This window comes from Falco rusticolus, chromosome 6 (assembly GCF_015220075.1).
Source record: "Falco rusticolus isolate bFalRus1 chromosome 6, bFalRus1.pri, whole genome shotgun sequence".
Lineage (NCBI taxonomy): Eukaryota > Metazoa > Chordata > Aves > Falconiformes > Falconidae > Falco > Falco rusticolus.
Window position 1 is genome coordinate 28,587,190 of NC_051192.1, and position 21,318 is coordinate 28,608,507.

Consider the following 21,318-nt stretch of genomic DNA (forward strand, 5'->3'; position numbering starts at 1 on the left):
TATAAAAGGAAAAAAAAGGTGTGTTGCCTTCCAAAAGTAGAGGGGAAAAGGAAATTAAAAATTAGAAGCAAGGCACTGAGATGAATGGATTTGCAGTATAAAGAGAAGAAAAGAAAATGAAAAAGATGTAATAAAAGCCACCCAGCCTTTAAAGTAATGAATCTTTTCATTTATTTATACCCTTTTTTGATATTAGAGGAAAATGGTAGCACATTTATACTGAGCTCACATTATGTTAACACAGTACAGCTCTTAATTCCTAGATTATGTTGTTAAATAATTAACTGATGAATTGTAAGTAAATAATTAAAACTTGGTTCTCTAAGCCTCACAACTGAGAACATAAAACTGTCACAGTGATATCAGATTTCAGCAGAATACATACTGTAGTTAATTAGAAAAACTGGCAAAAAAAAAATTCTAAAATCTGTAGCTGTAAAGACTGCTAGCAGAAGCACCTGGGCTCCATTTCCCCATGGATAAAGTAAAATAGATCATCTGTTATTTAAATGTCCTATAAGAAAGTCACATTTGGAGAAGATGGAAGCATGGATTGCTAGTCCCTCTGCAAAATACCTAGACCTGCCCTCAGCCCTGTCCTGTTGGAGTGGGTCTGTGTTTTGGGCAGCAGGACAGGAAAGGGTGTCACTCTGAAATGCTAAGGCAGTCTTGAGTTCATGTTGAAATATCTTTTCCTCCAATACCCCTAAAATGAAGTACTATGGAAGAAAACTTTACATTTGAATTGACAATAATTCATTGGTTCTGTGGCAATATTTAACAACATTAAGAACAAACAGCTTCAAGAATCTAATAATAATGTTTACTTTTGTAAAAAAGGAACAGCAGACAAACTAAAAAAGATTAAAAAAGATTTGCATCCACAAAACAAAATAATTTCTTTTCTCCCATGAACACCTGTTTTATTTTCTGATACAGCAGAAGTACATGTACTTGAAGTCTAAGCAAGGCAATTAATCTGGAGTCTTCCATCATCACAGTCATGGGGTTATTTTTATTTTTTTTTACAAGAGGACTCTGGAAGCACAGATCCTGCTGTGCAGAGCCATCACATTCCTTCATGAGAACAACCTGGTGGGAACAAAAAATCTAAGGAACAGCATATAATTATTCCAGTAAAGAAATGACAAAACACAACAATGGTTATTGAGCGACACTCATTTCATTTGTTCATTCTTACAATCTGTTATTTAAAAAATAAATAGAAGACATTTTATTTTTTAGAAGCCCCCACCCCTCCAGCTTCCTGATGCTTAGTCTTGCAAAACAGTGTCTTTGAGTATCAGCACAGGGATGAAAACATACCAGAATTCCTCAGCACCCCCTAATAACCTGGCTGACTTCACAACACTCCCTTCAGCCACGTTGGCTAGCATCTGCTCCTCAGCCCGTGCCTGGGAGTTCATTTCACCACAGCCTGGGTCTGAGCGTAGGAAGAGGAGTTGGTCTCAAAGTAGCACTCCAGCTGCCCGCAGAGGGCCTCGAAGGTGGGCCGCCTGTCCGCCTCCACGCTCCAGCACTGCAGCATCAGCTGGTACAGCGACGCTGGGCACGTCTCCGGCTGAGGAAGCCTGTAGCCCTTGTCCAGCATCTGGATGACCTGGTGTCCTGGCATACCTGCAATCCCAAAGGAGCTTGACAGACTACTCAGGGTCTACTTAGTGACAACACGTGTCCTTATCTCTGACTGAAAGGAGGCAATGGGATGCCCTCCCTTGAGGTACACGTGCCCGGTGAGGGCAGGGCTGGCACAGCAGGCCCCCCTTAACAGCAACAGGCCACAGGAGTCATCAGAGGATCCCAAGCCATCAGTTAAAAACCATCTCCAGCATTTCCCAGCCCCCTCACCCCAGCTGAGCCACCCGAAAGGCACAGCAAATGGCTCTCTCTGGGTATGAGGCTTTTTCTCCACCACCTGGGTTTGCCAAAATTTTTCTGACATCTGTTTCACTTAAATTGTTCCTAAATCACTCTAGTCTAGGCGAGTCCAAAATCTCCCAAGAAAATCTGTCCTGCTGCTGAATTTTCCTCACATTTAGAAAGTTTTCACTAACATCAGCCCTAAGTTTCCTCTGGTGAAGCTATGCCATGGCATCCTGCCTGCTCTGTCACTGCACATCATGGAGAAGTGACCATTGCCCTACCTGTGCTATACCTTTATATATTAAGCCTATTGTCCTGTTCCCTTTCTGTTTTCTGCTCTTTAAATTACATCTTGAATTGCATAATCTTTACTTCTTTTCTCTCTGAATGTAATACCAAGTAAGCAAATAGGCAGGCAAAAGGATGTAAACTTACAGGTAAACTCTGCCTTTGCAAAGGGATAACGCTGAACATATTTTCAGACAATATCAAGAATCATGATGTTATGTATCATCTATACTTGAATAGCTTATTTATGTGTGTGTGTGCATATGCACACATCTATAGTTTATACAAGGAAGAGTTGAGGATTTTTGGCTTTGATTTTCTTTTTTTCAGAACAGTTTCACAGGAGGTGACAGTGGGAATCAAAAGGCAAAATCAATTTTTGCTCTTACAGGAAATACTAGCTTGGGATCCTGTGAAATACAGTTACAGCAAACACACCACCCCTCAGGCCTGTGCAGACACAGAATAACTTTCTTTTGCTTTAGTCCTTCCCTTGTGTTCTCACCAGCACAAAATGAGCCACAGTCAATCATCTCACTGATACCTTGTGTTATGGGAGCCACAGTTCCCTGAGCATTTCTCACAGTGCTAGGAATAATGGCTGCTCTCATACCATTAAATCTGCTTTTTAGGTTGGTGACATTTTGTTCCAAATCCTTGTGATCATTCTCTTTATCAAGACTTTCCACTGCAATACTCAAATATGAGGGAAGGGGGTAAAAACACTGATACATTTTTCAGACGCCTCCTTCCTCAGATGCCTGTGCAGCACTTCACACATAATACTCTGTTCTTCCATCAGATATCCTCAAGAAAATAAATTTAAAAAACCCAAACAAACAAGGGCAGGATGGGCAACAGGAAAACCTTCCCTTTTTCCACATTCTATGAGTTGGCATCTTGCAGCTGATGCTGGAGGGAAACAGCTAGTTAGCTTAGGTTTTGCGCAACGCAGGTTGACTCCAGTGAGAAGAAGCTTGAATGGCTGCTAATCACAGCCTTTGGAAAGCTTCCAGGGAGCCTGGGGCAGCCAGAAGGTCTGACCCACTAAACTGGACCTCATCTTTCTGTACTTAACAGTCTTCACCGTTTAACATGCCATAGTATGGGTGTTGGACTTTTTTTGTTCTCGTTCTTAAAGCAAGAAAACATTAGACATCATTCTTTTGGTAAAAGCACTTACCAGCATAAGGCATCTTCCCATAGGTGATTATTTCAAACAAAAGTATTCCAAATGACCAGACATCTGACTTAATGCTGAATTTGTTGTAGCGGATTGCCTCCGGGGCTGTCCATTTCACTGGGAGTTTTGTTTCAGGCCTAGCTTCATACACATTTTCATTTTCTACCTGTCATGGGTAAAAGAAGCAAGTGTGATTTCAGATCTGCTTCAGCAAAGTACTTAAGCACCTGACTAAGCTAAGCATGTGTTTAATCTTCTCTTTTAGCCAAGTACTTGCCTTTCATGGTATTAAAGCACACACTTTCTGAAGTCTGTTGTTGAATTGGACTTCACAGTTGAGAAATGCTACCGTTCATCAGAGGCTTTTCTAAAGCATTTATCATTTCAAGCAAGCACGCAGTGTTGGAGTGGCTTGTGATTAATTATGACCTGCTACTGTGAATTCTGGACATGGCATGCAAGATTTCAAAAGTCTGTCAGGAGTGGCAACGTAAGCATCCTGCTGACAGCAGAAACCAAATGGCTCCACATCTGGTCTTCAGTAAAGGCAAGAGCAAGAGCTAATGAATTTCAGAACCTTTCTTCTGTGATTTATTGCAGTGTTGAAGGGCCATTGACTTTGATAACAATCACTTAAGCAGGTTTTGGGGACCAAAGAACAAACTCCAAGTGATTCAAATTAACATATTTGCTTACAGTGGGTCCAACTAATTCATGTAAAATGAAGATGAAAGACACATAGAAAAAGAGAAATCATTTACTTGCAAATTTGTAGAATCATGTCCTTAAAGTTTTATAGCACAGATACCAAAACTTTGTGAACTTTTATTCTCTCTTTCATTCCTGAAGTAATTTAGTGTACATCAGTCATATCCAAGCCTTGATCAGGTTTTTCACATGCAAATTCAGGCAAATGTGTATAAGATTGTGTTTGTTTGATTAGGTTTTAATACAGAATGTACATTTCCCAGATGTAATGTCCTATAGTTTTGAAAAGACTGGTTGTTAGTGTTTTGTATCTACATACTGATACAGTTGTATCTAGAAACATCTCTAGAAACAAGAAATTATTTCATTATGCTAATTAACACATCCAGAAATATAGATTTCATTTCTCACACCTGCTTCTTTGAGATCTTTGCATGTGACCGTATTAGTGCTTTGGCTTAGGAGACAGAATATTCCCAAGAAAGTCTGCCAAGATATCTTTAGGACATAGTATTTTAGTAAAGTTCAGTTTTAACAAGAAATGTCAACAGCTGTAAGTTATTACCCTCTCATGTGAGGACAGAGGACAAATAACTATTGTAAGCATTGTTCATTTAAAAATATGTATTTTCCATGTTAAAAAATGTGCAATCTGAACTTAAGCATAACTAGAAGAACCAAAATTAAGCAAAAAACACTTTCAAAGTCCCTTGATGCCACTGTCAAGCCATTATTCTATACTTCAGTATGTAATAAATCCAACTCTGTTATGAACTTCAATTTCCGCTGCTTGAATGGAAAAAAAAAAATGACAAGCAGAGGGCTTTTTTCTCTGTTTTTCTTTCTCAGTGCAAGAACATAAATCAATAAAAACAATAACAAGACCTCAGAAATTATGGATCACATATTGAAATGCATAAAATACAGCAAATCAAATCTTTCCAACTCTGATCCAATCATTTTCAGAGGTAGGAAATCTCATTTGTAAACCATGGCTCTTTTCCAGGGTGATCTTGGTCAGCATTATTCAGCGTTCCATGTTCTCATGAATTAAAGAAAAAAAAAACAGTTCAATGGCAAAGAATTTGAAACTACATCAGATTTAAAGCTCTGAGAGCTCACTTTATGAACTCCACTGTTAGTCATGGAGAGGAATAAGGTCCTTTTATGATTGCTACCTGCACTCACAAGCATTATGGAGGCAGCGGGGAAGTAAACAGGGAGAGAATAGCTGCCAATACATTTTTACACACCTTCCCTTACAGGCTCAGGGAAATAATTTTGCCATCATTCCTGTAATCTCTTTCCATGTGGCAGACACGCATCTTGTGGATAAAGTTTGTGCAGCTAAGGGTATTATTGCTTGCCAAGCTCCTTCCTTGGGGACTGACTAGGAAGCAGTCACAGGGATGCCATCTTCAGACTGACACAAAAGCACAGGCCAGCTTCTGGCCTGGCATGGGATAACTCAGGTAGAGGATACAAGTGAACATATTAGAGGTTGTTTTCTCCCTGGGCATGCCTTTTGCCTGAACTCTGCAATTCAGAAGCTACAGTTTGCTCTTCCACCTTGTTCCCCACAGTTAAAGTAAAGCCAATTCTGCCTCACAACCTACCTTAAAAACTCTTGCAAGTCCAAAGTCTGCCACTTTGTAAACACTGTGTTCACCAACAAGAACATTCCTAGCTGCCAGATCCCGATGGATATAGTTCTGAGATTCCAGGTAAGCCATCCCAGAAGCCACCTGAGCAGCCATGTCTACTTGATGTGTCAGGAAGATTTGGGAGCCTGCATCTTCTGTTTAAAAAGAACATGACAGGATAACATACTATTTATGGTACTTAGATATAAATAACATAACAGTTGACTGGTTCAAACAGCCAACACAGATCAACGAAACCATGCAATACAATAAAGTAACAGCTGGACCAAATGTCACAGGTCAGTGAATGATACTATTTAAAGTCATACAGCTAGTTTCACAATAACTGAGTAACCTGTCCCATCTTCTCTAAAAGAGTAAATACTAAATGCAGCAGTTGACCTAGGCCTGGAAGGAGCTGCTGACACAGTTCAAAGAAAAAGGCATTTATCTACTGATAGCAATGCAATGTTTGCCTTTCTGACAGGTGGATAACCTGTTCTAAACTGTGAGTAAGAGTTAATGTCAGTACTCACTGGGTGTAGCCAAAACTGACTAAAGATGGAAAAGCACAAAATTATCCTTGTTCCCTGCTCTCCAATGATTCCTACTAGGAAATACATACATCATCTGCTGTGAAATGTAATTCTCATTTTCACCTTCCAGTCCACTTGACTGCTTCATGCTGTTATCTCTGTTGCTGCTACTCAACAGTAGGACTCCTTGTGCTGCTTTCAAGCTGCCTGCTTCTCTAGTAGAACTTTCTGAAGCAATGCACATGCCATTCCCACCACTGTAAGATCAGTAAGTCCCAGAAACAGAGATTTGGCAACCAAAGATCATCTGTTCAGACTTAGAAGAACTCTAAGCAGAACAACTTGCCTCCATAAATGAAGGATAGAGCCTAGGTCATTAAAAAATGCAGCCAAAACCTGTAAGACAGGTACCCCAAAAAAAAGTCATTGGGGTATAACTTATTAGGATACAAATTCAGGGCCTTTGTGGCATTTTGGGGACAGCTGACCTCCTCATAGCAAAGAATTTATAACCTAAGGTAATCTAGGTAAGCCAAATCAGTGCTATATTCAAGCATCAACGTCACCCATACCCAAACACTGCATCACTGAAGCGTGAGTGCCTGCCTCTGTAGAACTAACACTCAAAAAAGTTTCAACCTTGTTTCAGAATCGTAATAATATCAAAAAGCTGAGTGTTTGCTGGTAGGTTTATTGGCAGTTCCTGCTTCTTATTAGGATGGTGACTTTTCCTCACTGCCTCTGTGTTAAAGAAATAAAACATTTGTAGCTGGCAGTTTTCTGATTGTTATTTTGAATTGATTTGTAGTGAAATTGTGTCTCAGCATTGTTTTGCATAGCCTCTTCCCGTTCTGGCATTTTATCTGACCTAACCTTGCAATCACCCCTTATGAAGAGTGTGAAATTCCATTGTTTACTAATCTATTCTGCAATCTTCAGGTCTTGAATTTCCTGCTCATCTGAATGTTCTGAGATGAATAGGTAAAAGAAATGAATTTTAAATTATTAAATTTGCCCTGTATGTCTACTGTCCTTTCCTTTTTGAGGCTAAACTCATTGTCATGATAATCCAGTACTAAGATTATTTACTTCTATTGTTGACTCAGAAAGTCTTTTCCTCTCCCACACATATGTTTAATAGTTGCCTTGACCTTTAAAAGAGAGAGGGAGAAAAATCAGGCTAGGTGAAAATCTATGGCATAACTATCAAGAAAACCCATCATCAGGATAATGTAACACTGAATTTTTGCAGTTCTGATAACCGGCTGACATCAACATTTATTATTCAGCTTGCTGGACAAAGATATAAATCCACAAATGACACTTGTGTTGTATTTGGTCAGAAAATAACTGAATGCGCACAAGCACCTTGCATAAGTACCTGGGTTTTGGAAACCAGCTTATGTGACTCAGTTTAAAATTGCTCTCTCCATGTTCCCTTTCACACTGTTTCTTCATCTGCACAGGCTGTGGACTACCTCCTGGTGAAAGCAGACAAGGATGCAGACAGACTTGAGCACAGGTTTGTCATTGTTCTGCCTGTGCTCCAGACTAGCCTGACACAAGCTTGCTCCAAGAGGCAGAACATGGCAATGTCACAGGGAAAAAAAGTATGACTCATAAGCCTCGTGTTTAATGAGCTGCTTCAGTGCAGAACAGGAGTTAGAGCTGCTAAACCCTCCCTGTCTTATGCCCTGCAGGACTCACAGGTGCATCCTGTTAAAGAACAAGGACAAGAACCACCTCTAATGGTGCAACTGCAGCTGAAAGACTATTTCTGCCACTGGGGGCTGCTTCGGATCCCAGACCACACTGACCTACTGCCTTTAGCATGTGAGCTGAGGGAGGGGAAGAGGTCACCATTGCCCCAGCTGCTGCAGTATTTCTTGGAGGGTTTCTCTGTGTGAGCTGGTTCTGTGCTGCTGCTGTCCTGGAGCTGAAAGGAAAACTGTAAGGAGGAGCCTCAGCTGATCAGAAGCTGCAAACTGTACACAAAGATAGAGGAAAGCATGGGTCTCTCTGGGATCTGGAGTACAAATCTTGTATGGTTGTCTCATAAAGATTTCTGACTATACTCCAAAATCCCAGATTAGGCCAGCCAAAGCACACAAGTTCAAGCACAGCACAGCTTTAGTACAACTGTGGAGATTTCCAGACCAGAGCCAGCTCCCATCTGGCTGGCTGAGAGCAGTTCAGAAGAGTTTGCAGCTGTATTCATATGGGTATACATGTGCTTTAGTTTTTTTAAAACTGGTTTAAAGGAGGAAAAACTACAGCACAAAACCGAAGTTAATATAACTTCCACACCCAAAACTAGGTACTACTGATGAATTTAGAAAACCTTCCCATGGCTTATTCTTTATCCTATAAAGAAAACGTAGCACCTCCATGTCCTTTTGAACTAATATTTTTTGACAAACCTATCACGTTTATATGAAAAATTTATTAGAGAAAATATTAAAGAAAGCTTAGGGTCTGCACCCTGTTCTAAGTAATCAATATCAGTATCTTATACAGGAAAGACAGGAAAATGTTCTCATTGACAGATGCCTGACAATAAAAAAAAAAAAAAAAAGCATCTCTTTCTCCAGTTGAGAGCACTGCCTACATAATAATTCAGCAAACTTCAAGACTGAATCCCTGCCAGAACAAGCCCCAGGTCTATCAGAATTGATAAAAACACTCACACATTTATGACAATTTCATTCACATCCAATAACAAACAAAAGTTTTCTATGGAATTTTTCTCATCCTGGTGGCAGCTCAATAACTCTGCATAGCACTGATCACCAAGAAGTATCCCAAAGTACATTCACAAGGTGCACAGGGAATTCATATGCTTGTCATCATTAAGTAGCTGTCGTTACGGTGGAATGAGATAGTCACTATGCATGAAATATTAGGGATTTTTAAAGCTGGAAAAACATACCATGCATTTCTAGGATGGGAAACTTAACCAAAGAATGATCTCTGGACTTCCCTCTGTTCCAGTTTGCCATATCTACCCATATTGCATACAGAGACAGCAGCCTTCTGGAAGTGTTTTCATGATTCCTGCAGCGGCTGAGTCTCAAGAAAGCTTATAAGGAGTTGTGTGCTGACCTCCCACCAATACAGATCACTTCCAGTCACAGAGCTCTACGCAAGCTTAAAATCTCTTCTCTTATTACTGTCACTGATGGCAATGACTTTTCTCTGACCAATACCTATAAAAGAACCTGGATATCTGCCTTTACCTTTTAGTTCTGTTTATTCCCCTGTGCACAGGCCATCAGACGAGATACCACTAGGCTGGGATTCATCTGGCCATTTTTACCGTTATCTTGACGGCTGCCTGAAAACCAACTGACCTTCCACAGTCTCTGGGATGCAGGGCTACAGAAATGAGCACTCGGGCAAAGATGAGGCTGCAAGGGCAGCTGCTGTGCATGTGCTGGCAACTGATGCACACATAGGCTGCACTGCTCATGTGTCCCGGACATGTTGTACACTGTGCACAAAGAGGATAATTTTCACCTCTGCAATAGCTGTGACTCATCCTGGATTTCTTAGAGCTATTTCTCTGGTGCAATAAATGTTTTCATGCATAGCAATCATTTCCTGATGGGACAGACTCTTTCAATCAGATAAGCAGCAATCTGCACACAAAGGCACCAAAGATGAGAATTTAAAGGAAATTTGTGCCTTGCTACCTCTGCTCACTAAATGCCTACAAAACTGCAGATGATCTGGCCCAAGCTCATTGCAGCCCCTCTCTGTGTAGTTCCTGGTGGGACTGTCCCTCTACCAGAGATTTCTTTAGCGTAATTGTCCCTGGGCTGAGACCCACTTAAAAAATGGTTCCACAGAGAAGATGAGGGAAGGTATGTGTCACAGTATATAGTCTGTAGTATTTCACAGGGCTTTGCCTTATGGGCTGGAGACAGAGAAGAAATTTAGCAAGATAATCACAGTGAACATTTTGTCTTCAAGAGATCATTACAGCTCTAGAAATATTTGGCATCTCAGAGACATCCGCTAAACTAAAAATGGGGAACAACACTAAAATCAAGCATTTTTCGATACCAAGGATGAACATAAAGTGCAATCATTACCCTAGTCTGTTCCAGGCTGTACAACTTTATTTTTAATTATTATTTGCCTTCAAAAGAGCACTTTTAAGTGCTGCTGAGATAAAAGCCCTGATGCTATAGGCAGGGGACAAATTCACAGTGAAAGGCTATCCCTGCCTAGTAATAGATTTCAAAGCTGTTAGGTACATGTTGTGGAAGGGCCTCTATTTCATGTCAAATATGATGACCTATCCTTCTGGATGCTTGTATTTTTATTCTGTCAGTCTATGTTCCCATCTACTCATGGAACCGGGGGGAAAAATATGGGTCATTCATTTTAAGGCAAGGATCAAACTGTGAATGTGATTCTCTCCTACTTCTCAAATACTTTGGCACATTAAAAATTCATAAACCTCTTTTTTTCCTCTTTTCATATCCCCACACATGACAAATTATGTACCTTTTATATTAAACCAGGGTGTTGTACTTCTGTTTTTTATGTTAGTGTATTTACTAAACTGACGGCTGTGGCACCCCTTGAAATGAGTTTATAGTCATTTGCTTACTTTGAAGGTATTCTAGAAGACTTCCATATCTCATCAGCTCAGTAATAATATAAATAGGGTCCTCCAATGTGCAGACAGCATAAAGCTGTATAAGTTTTGGATGTCTCAAGTTCTTCATTATTTGTGCTTCCCTCAGAAAGTCCTTTGGATCCATTGAACCTGAAACAACAGCATATAACAAAACATAAGCTGAGGTTATTAAAGGCCTTCCTACCAGCCTGGCAGTCTTAAGGGAATAACTGAGATTGTTTTCTGTCTTTCAAAGTGCATTAGCATCTCAAATCTTCACAGATGCCACAGAAAACAGACAGTGCCCCTCAAATAAACAGTTAATGAGTGAAGCATGCCAGTTGCACAAGGACAGAGAACATATTTGTTCCAGCTACCAGAAATATAAAGGCTTAAATTAACCATCCCCAGGCCTTTCCCAAACAGAAAAAAGTGAGGCTAGAATGTTAACTGATATAATTTAAGCAAACAGTGATGTTACAACTGGTTAACAAAGTGACCCGAAACTGAGGTAAGTGTGCTTGGGTAGTGAACATAAAGTTTCTGGCAGAAAAATAATGCTGCAATAAGAATCTATTGCACTATGTTTTCAGCTTCAGCAATCAAAACCTGAGAGCACTGAAATCACTTTAGCATATGAAGAATAGATGTGTGCATTTTATATACATAAATACAATAACTATTTATAATTTTATATGTTTATATGTTTATATATTTTTATGTTTATATGTTTATATGTTTATAATGTTTATATGTTTATATATGTTTATAATGTTTATAATGTTATATAGCATATTAATATAGCATATTAATAGTAATATAATAGCAACCTTATTAGAAATACGAATGTATGGACATATGCAACAGCAATTTTACACTCTCTTAAATGCAGAATTATCTTAACAACTAATGATCTAAACTTTTTAAGTGTTACATAAGGTCGTAATATCTCTAGTTCTATTCCTATACACAGTAAGCCAATGCATAAACCATGTCAAAAAAACCATGAAATGAAACATACAGAAATGGCACAGGGAGCTAAAGTCAGTGGCACATTTAGGATTACAGCTCATATGTCCTGAGTAGGGGGTTGATTAGAAAAAACATGCACAAATAAATAAACAAAGCTTTCTAACTGGAATGATCCAGTAGTGATCAGATATTCTCAAATGTTTGAGGAAGATGGTAAACAACATCAACTTCACAATACTTGTATAAACAAATGTGAAATTATTCAACTACTCAAATGCTTCCTTTCTCCCAAATCAAATTAGTTTTATTAAGAAAAGATCACAGTGACAGTTGGGGGGGGGGGGGGGGGGAAGGCAGGGAGTCTAATCTGCTCTATTCCATGTTTAAAAACAAACTTTTCCTAGTGTAAGCAGGCTGAGTCATTTGAGAAGCCAAGGCTACATGATTTTTAGCATTAGGTAACAAAAAAGTTTCATTTGGGAGTTGGCTCTGTTCCAAACATGGATGTTTAAATGAAGTTAAATGCTAGGAGGATGCTAAATGGCTCAGCAATAAAACTCCACCAGAAAATCTGTTCCACAGAACTGTCAAATGAGCCTGGGCCACCTTCACCCAACACCTACACTGAATGCCACCTCCTGAAAAGTGCTCCAACCTCTTCCAAAACATAGCAATAATGTGTGATTTCATATCCTTGCATCAGTGTGAGAGGAATGACTCAGAAATGCTTCTGACACAGACTTTATGAAAAAAGAGCCATTTGACATTGCAACTTGTGAGAGCAAGGATTATTGCAAGGGCCAGGTGCTCCACTCTGTGTCCTGATACTTCCTTGGCAATCCCATGGGGTCCAATTTCATGATACCTTATATAATGCTATTAGGAGGGATGGTGAAAGTTAATAGATTTCCATGCCATCAATAAATGGATAGCAACCAATAATACATCTCCTCAACAGGTACAGGCTATACCCATTTCCTTTTGCAACTGTCAGAGGAAAGTGGGGGTCTGCCTGAAAAGTTAATGACTTACACTTGGTCTGGATAAAGCAGAGATTATGACAGGTAGAAAAAAAAAAATATCTGTAAGGACAATCCTATGTATTTTTCCTATTTAGAGCAGCATAATCTTCCTTTACAGCTTTATTTGAACTTTCCACCAATCCTAAATTAAAAAAAAAAAAAAAAAAAAAAAAAAAAGCAAGCCTAGGGTTGTCTTTAAAGGGTTTGGACTCAATTTGGTACTGATTTAATATTTTGGTTCATTTGCTTACTCTTCAAGATACATGCATGTGTCATGGAAATCATCCGAAAGGTTACAGAGAAGCTGCATGGTGTGAAGTATTCTGCCTCCACAGGTAAATGCATAAGCATGACTAGTGATTTAGCATGGGTGCCAAAATTTTACAGGTTTACCCTAAAAAGGATAAAGTATTTACTAACTTGAGGCCTACTAAATCAACTACCCTTTATGGAACATCATACAGGATTTCTTCATACCATAGAAAATGACAGTCTGATTTGTTCCCGTCATCAAAATTTGCCTACAAGGAATCTCTCAGTTTAATCATGCTATAAACTTCTTCCAACAAACTGAAACCAAGCAACATGTGTTTCACATATGACAACTTCCAATAAATTGATCAGGAGGGAAGTATTCTATTAACTGAATAGCAGCAAATCCTTCTTTATGCTGTAGAAGCAATTAATAATAATAAAGATAAGAAATCAGTAACAAAGATTGATAAGAATTATTTTCTGCATATTTTGAAGAGCATATGTAACCTTCAGTTTTACTTATATCTTTAAACAGCACAAGTAGCAGATAATGCCCAAAGCCCCCCAGAGCCCTGTAGCTCTTATACTGTAGCTAGTAAGTGGATTGGATGCTAACTGAAAGTGTCTTTACCAGTGTTTTGTCTAAGATTAGGTTTTAGCAACTAATTAAGCAAAGTAAAAACTGCCTCTAAAACCAAGCAAATATGCTTGATACAAATTAGTTAGATAAAGCCTGTCACAATAGTGGGAAAGAAGTTACAATACAATTTTTGAGGACGTTTATGTAAGTAAAATACATAAAATACATGCCACATGGAGTTTCAAATAACTTTTTCTAGTTTGCGGTTGATTAACATGTGTTTTTAATGAAATATATGTTTTCAGCTGTAAATGGTAAGCACAATATGAAGAGCAGATTACTGTAAGTAGAAACCACTTGACCAAAAAACTAGTTAACAGAAACAGAAACATTTACTGAAATGTAAATACACAAGTATCCCTTGTGTAAGACACCAATTTGGGAGTAGATTGATCAGTACATGAAGAAAATAGTTTTAATAATTTGCTTTTTGAATTAAGAATGTCTTTGTAAATGTCAAAGTTCTTCAGAACAAAGTGTTGAAATATGTTTCTTTGATGTCTTCTATGATGTGCTACTTTGCCAGCAACCACCTCTAATTTAAGACTACTTAAAGCAGATATATCAGTTCTGATCATTTTCTTTCTGAAAATATTTTGTTCTGGAATTGAGGAAACTTCACTTTATAAGATGAACACTGATAATTTGGAAATGAGTTAGAGAGAAAGGTCAGTTATTTTCCATATTCCATTGGCCTAAATGTAAGTGGTCCTTAAATATTTGATAAGATCCACCCATGACCCTTTGCAACTTTCAATAAACCTTCCCAAATAACTACAAAGTAACCTTGTACTTCAAAGCCACCTTGTCTTCTGAATAAGTTTATACAAAATGAAATTGTGTGCAAAGTACATTAAGCATATACTGTGATCTTCTGAATAAGTTTATGCATAATAAAGAAATAATATTAAAAACATCATGTTGTTGGTAACACAAAAGAACGAGTGCAAGCTATTCACATTAACAGGAGAATGAGATAGGTATCTGACAATCCTCAAGTAGCTTTCTCACCATACAGAAGTGAACTGAGAAGTTAGTTTAGGGTTATGTGCTGAACTAAATGAAATAAAAGAATTTCTTTGTTAAGAGAAATTGGCAGATTCTCCTGAGGGCAAAGATTTTTATGTGGTGTATGCACTAAAGACATGACATATTGAAGAACTGAAAATATTATTAAAACCTCCACTGACAGTACCAAACCAGTAACTATTTTGACAAAGCCTCCTGAAAAAAAACTGTGCTTGGGCAGCTTCCATGCAAAGAGAGAAGCTTGGGAGTTGTCTTACAATATGATACTGACAAATGCATCCGTCAACTTGAACAGGCATAAGGAATTTTCTCAGATACGATTAATTGGTAATGATAGATGTCTGCTTTTCATGCTGACAGCTGAAGAAGCCAGCTTGCCCAGACAATAGGTTCCAGAGAATCCATCACACTCAGCATAGGACAAAGTGCAAATCTCTCCTGCAATGATTTCCACTTAAATAAAAAAAAAAAAACCAAACAATATATCAGTGAGAAAATAAAAACAAAAATGTGAAATGACGTGGTCAGGGACCTACAGCAAGACAGTGCTGTGCAGAGCCAAGAACAGAAACAGCAGTTGCTGGCTTCTACACCATTTTCCTGTCTGCTGATCCCTACACAGAGGTGGATAACTGTGGGTCAACAACTCACAAGTCAGAGATGCTCCTTAAGGCAAAGATGTTCTTTGTTTTTTCATTCACACACCCATCACTATGTTTTTGGCTGGTAAAATGTCACAGATGTCTCCAAAGCATAGTCAATCACCAATGAATAAATAAGACAATTATCTGAATGAAGGCATCACATTACTACTGCTTTTTGCTTATACTCACAGTGATCAACAGATTGTAATAAGGATAGGAGAGGTAATGGGCAAAACATGGACTGAGTAATGTTAGAGACAAAAAGAGGAATGATCGTGGGGAAATTTGGTGGTTGTAATTGTGATGAAGGGACGATGGGTGGATTGTGTGTAAATTGTCCACTTTGGTGGTGTGATGATGTTATTTAGATTTTGTTGTGGGGAATTCTTTCTGTTGATGTGAGTGAAGTTTGTGAAGTTTGTGTGATAAAAATGGATTTTAATGAGAATTCTTAAACATGTGGCTCACAGAGGTGAGAGGTGGAACGTATTGGGTTTGTACAGCAACATTTTGGTAGCAGGGGGGCTGCAGGGGTGGCTGCTGTGAGAAGCTGCTGGAAGCTTCCCCTATGTCTGATAGAGCCAATGCCAGCTGGCTCCGAGACAAGACCCACCACTGGCCAAAGCCGAGCCCATGAGCAACAGCAGTAGCGCCTATGGGATAATGTATTTAAGAAGGCGGGGGGGAAACCCTCAGCAAGAGAAACTGCAGCCAGAGAGAGGAGTGAGAACATGTGAGAGCAACCACTCTGCAGACACCCAGGTCAGTGCAGAAGGAGGCAGGAGGTGCCCCAGGCACTGCAGCAGAGATGCCCCTGCAGCCCCTGGTGAAGCCTATGGTGAGGCAGGCTGTGCCCCTCAGCCCATGGAGGGTAACGCTGGAGCAGGTACCCACCTGCAGCCTGTGGAGGACCCCACGCCAGAGCAGGTGGATGCCCCAAGGAGGCTGTGACCCCGTGGGAAGCCCAAACTGGATCAGGCTACTGGCAGAACCTGTGGAAAGGGGAACCCACACTGGAGCAGGTTTGCTGGCAGGGCTTGTGACCCTGTGGGGGACCCACGCTGGAGCAGTCTGTGAAGACCTGCAGCCCATGGGAAGGACTAACATTGGAGAAGATCATGGAGGACTGTCTCCCATGGGAGGGACCCCACACTGGAGCAGGGGAAGAGTGTGAGGAGCCTTTCCCCTGAGGAGGAAGAAGCAGCAGCAACGTGTGATGAACTGACCACAAGCCCCATTCCCCTGTGCCACTGGCAGGAAGGAGGTAGAGAAAATCAGGAGAGACGTTAAGCGTGGAAAGAAGGGAGGGGTGGGGGTGAAGGTGTTTTTAAGCTTTGGCTTTATTTATCATTATCTTACTCTGATCTGGCTGGTAATAAACTTAATTTCCCCAAGTTGAGTCTGTTTTGCCTGTCATGGTAATTGATGACTGATCTCCTCCTGTCCTTATCTTCACCCACAAGCCTTTTGTTGTATTTCCTATCCCCTGTCCATCTGGAGGGGGGGGGGAGCGTGGGGGTGATGGTGAAGGGAGATGATGGTAGTGATAGAGCAGCTTTGGTGGGCACCTGGAATCCAGCCAGGGTCAACCCAATACATCAAAAGACTAGTTTAATTAAGAGTCTTGTGGCTCTTCCTTCAAGATTAATAGAAATCTTGTATAAATACAAAGATCACAGACTAGTCATTCTGACATGTTGAAGGTCTTCATAATCCACCACTGGCTCTGAAAAAAGCCTCTGAAGAGTCAGGGGGGGAAAAATGGTTCTGGATCAATAGATTTCATCTTCTGATGTTTTTGATAGTGAAGTATTTAACATTCTGTTTAGAGATGGACAACAAACTTCTAGCAGAAACAGGAATTCATTGAAAAAGGATGGTTCATTAAATCTGAGAACATCTCTGGTTGAGCCCCTTTTCCTGCAAAATCTCCCTTACAGTCCATAAGGCCTGTGTGTGGAGCCCTGTTGTCCATAGACAGAGGACTGCAAACCCCAAACTCTGAAGCTGGTTAAACTAGATACTCTATAACCATAAAGGCAGGAGATGAAGCCTAGGAACCTCAGTCCTTCCACAGTTCTTGGTCAGACAGTTCCCAGGCTTACCAGTTTAAGATCTCATAGGCTCCACCAGATCAGCATTTTCCTCAGTTTTGTTACTGTTGTAAGTTCTGTGGAATTAGAGAACACTGCTGGTAGCTGAATTCACCTCTTCCAACTGTAGACAATTATCCAGGCACCTAGATATGAGGTAGTTGTCCAGACTTCACAACCAATGGACAGAAACATGCTTTAATAGCTTGTTATTCTTTCATTATAATGTACATTTTTAATCTATAGTATCTGACATGTAGGTGTTTATTTCTTCCCAATAATTATTAAAAAAGCCTGATGTATCTAAAATGTTAGATGCCTAAAACCAGGAAAAATGTAGCTAGTATGCTGTGCATCAATGTTTCTGAAAGAAAGACTTGTGAAATTTCCAGTTTGTGTGCAATATTTGAGAAATTGACTCTTGCTCCAAATTGGAATGGAAACAGATTTCTCAATACCTTAATTACTCACAAGTGGGGAATCGCACATTTGCAGCAAGTGAGAACTGGTTCTAGGAAAAATCCATCACTGCTATCTCACCAGAATTCTGGGAGTTTAATTTTTCCTACAGGTTGGAAGGTCATCTACCTAAACACAACCATTTTAAACCTTTTATCAGCAACAGCTAGAAATTGGTGTCAGTCCAGAAAAAGTATTTGAGAAATGAGAATACCATATAACAAGAAACTATATTTAGCCCTTCTAAAGACAATTGAAAATTGGTTTAACCCTGTCTGTATGTAATTCCAGAGTGGAAATAAAAAATACTGCATATGAGGAGGCTTCTATTTCATCACAAGAACACATAACAAGAGTTACAGAGAAGACAACAGGTAAATCCAGATGAGAAATTAGGCCACATTCTTACAGGTATAGGATATACCATTAATACAAACTGTCAAAGACAGCAGAGGCCATTTCTCTCTGTGCCTCCATCTCAGGACTAGAAGAATTCTAGTTACCTAGTCAAGAACAAGCTGTGTTTTGATTAAATATTAATATCTCGGAAGAGGGGTGAAATGTAATGGCATATAACAACAGCAAAGTATTCACACTACACACGATCTAGGACAGAGAAAAACTCCAACCAGCAGAAATTCCTTCTGGTCTTCAGGCCTATAAATCTACGACATACTGATTGCATTATGCTCTTCTATATTTTTTACTACATGATTACCTTACTTGCTTAACCTGCTGTTGCTTGGTAATGTGAGCATGGTTCTATGTCACAAAATTCTCTAGTGGTAAAGCCATTTTAACAGAACCCTACATTTGTCAGATCACTTTCAGCTTATCACACTATTCTCTTGTTCTGATTGCTTTCTTTTCCAGTGGGTCTATACTGTACAGCAGCTTAGCAAAAAGGCTTTGATTTAAAACATGTCCCCTTCTCCCTCAGTGTAAAGACAACTGATTTAGATCTTTGAGCCAAGCAATACAAGAGGATTGTTTTACAGTGTGTTACACTGGGAGCCTGAAATGATGTCTATGTGAATATTAGAAGCTTCAATCATCAACATGATGTATTTCTTGATTACTCATGAAGTACTGTGTTTTCCATTCACTTATCTTCATATTATGATGAATGAAATTATCAGACCTAGCCTTTGCTGTAATTTTATTAGTACGAAGCTAAGCATTTATTACTCAGACTAGGGTGAGGGTACTGGGGTTTTCCTTTAATTATTGAAAAGTTATTCCTCATGGGTAACGATGAGAACAAGCTATGGAAAACCAGTGTTAACTGATTACAGTAAAGCATGCCAAATGGTGAAAAACATTGTATAGAAGAAGATAATTCCCTAGAGAAGTGTACTACAAGGTTAAATGCTTCCATTTGAGATTGTTTGAACCATTTTTGTAGAACGAGATAGTTCACAAAGTACAGTGATAAGAAATTCAGTATTACCTATATAATTTATCAAGATGACTTGGAGCATCAAAGTCTTCATTCTGAGCATCATTAAGTGCAATGCACAACTTCCTTATCACAGTATTAGATCACAAACTCTCTGCTATCCAAGCATCACATCCAGGTGGGGCTTGTGTCTGCCCTGACTCAATATAACTCCCTGTGAAATCAATGAGACTACTACTGTTGACTAGAGTGAAAAAAAAACAGAGATGGAAAAAGTATTGATTAATCAAGCCCTTTTTCCCAGCCGAACTATGATACCACAAAAAGTATCACAGTTGAAGGGGCTTCTTCCACTACACTGTGCCAGTCTGTACATAAAAATGAGTCTGCAGTGAATATTATGTTTATTCCAGTGTAAAAAGTAATTTTTAGCTAGCAAACCTATTGAAGTTTACGTGACCATTTTTTCCTTGTTTTATAGTCTTCTGTGTGTGCATTCTTAGGCTATCCTATTATTATAGAAACATAAAAAAAAAACCCTCTTCCTGCTTATGTCACTCTAAAATTATTGTGTTTTCTGCAAGCTTTATCAGCAAGACATCGAAAGGATACTGAATTGAACAACAGTCAAAGAATGGATCTCCATAGATCAGTTTGGCCTTGAACACATTCAAATGTTTCAGATGAAAAATGAACTAACTCTTCCTTCTCTTCAGGTGGAGTATTAGTAGCAGTCATTCAGGGGATCAGCATCAAAAAAAAAAGGAAAAAAAACGAAGGCAAATTGCAGCTGGAACTTGCCACTAGAGTTTCACATATTTCGCGGTAGTCTTGTCATTCTGATTCAATCCATTATTAACACAGAAGTTTGTTTCACAGAGAAAAGTATTATGTACTGTCCCCATTATATAGAAGAAAAAGCTGAACTAGTGTTTTGAATTTAATTATTAAGAGGAGATGAAATATGATTAAGATAGCTTCCTATTTTTGTATATGCAATACCAGATAAATGTCAGCTGCACTTCCCTGCTAAAGGAAGTTGAAATGTATGCATTGCCATTTGTTCAAAATCTAATTCTAAAAGAAAACTTAATATCACAAAAAAAAATTGAGATATCTTAGTCTTGTTCTTTATTCCAGCTTCATTTATTTCCTTCTTTAAATATCATTTAAGAAATTTCACACTTTACTAAGGACCCTTCAGTCTTCTGCAATAAAACAGACTTTTCCAGATGTTGCATTAAATCATTAAAGGAAAGTAAACTCAGATGGACAAATTAGGTTCTTGTCTCATGGAGAAGAAAGGGAAGCATCATGTTTGATTGTTTAAACAGAAGTCTAGAATGTCAGAAATATGAAGCAAATCCCTCTCTTTACACATCCAGACTTGTTCTTTCTTTAGCACCACACTAAGAAAAAATATGGTTACCACAGCTCAGTGAAGGTCTTCTGAAAACTATGGGACATCTAAAACATCTGAGATACACAAAGAATCTGGCTGAGCTGTTTAACCTAAAGAAAGGAAGACCAAAGAGGAACTTGATAGTTTTTTTAGTATGTGCAACGCTGCTGTAAAGAGGAAGAAAACAATTAGGTACTCTTTAGTCATTGTGTATAAGACAAGAGGTAATGGGCCTGTACTGCAAAATGAAAGACTCAGGTCAGACACAAGGAGAAAAAGACTGGTATCAGACTTGTGGTTTCAGAAATCAATAAAAATAGGCATATGGATCCCTGGAACAAAAGGCACAGGCTTAGTGAATACCATCTTAGGAAAGGGAAATAGACAAAGACATTTCAAGACAGTTTCTGTGTTTACTGGGTCACTACGGAGATGGATCAGTTCTCTGAAAAAAAGTATGCTGTCTTTCACATGAATCATAGAAGGACTTTAGTATGAGCAGTTTCTCTAATTTCAGTTAAGTAGAGAAAAAAA

The 21,318-nt window shown here is 39.1% G+C and overlaps 1 protein-coding gene across 1 annotated transcript in view; it reads right to left on the reverse strand.

Moving 5' to 3' along the window:
• Positions 1-954: 954 nt before the first annotated feature.
• The window catches only part of FRK (fyn related Src family tyrosine kinase), a 53,922-nt gene continuing 33,558 nt past the window's right edge, over positions 955-21,318 (reverse strand). Inside the window, exons 5-8 of the mRNA XM_037391947.1 lie at positions 10,861-11,019; positions 5,680-5,861; positions 3,356-3,521; positions 955-1,638 (exon numbers count right to left, since the gene is read on the reverse strand). Coding sequence (XP_037247844.1) covers positions 1,424-1,638; positions 3,356-3,521; positions 5,680-5,861; positions 10,861-11,019 — 722 coding nt within the window. The 3' untranslated portion in view covers positions 955-1,423. The remainder of the gene's footprint in view (positions 1,639-3,355; positions 3,522-5,679; positions 5,862-10,860; positions 11,020-21,318) is intronic.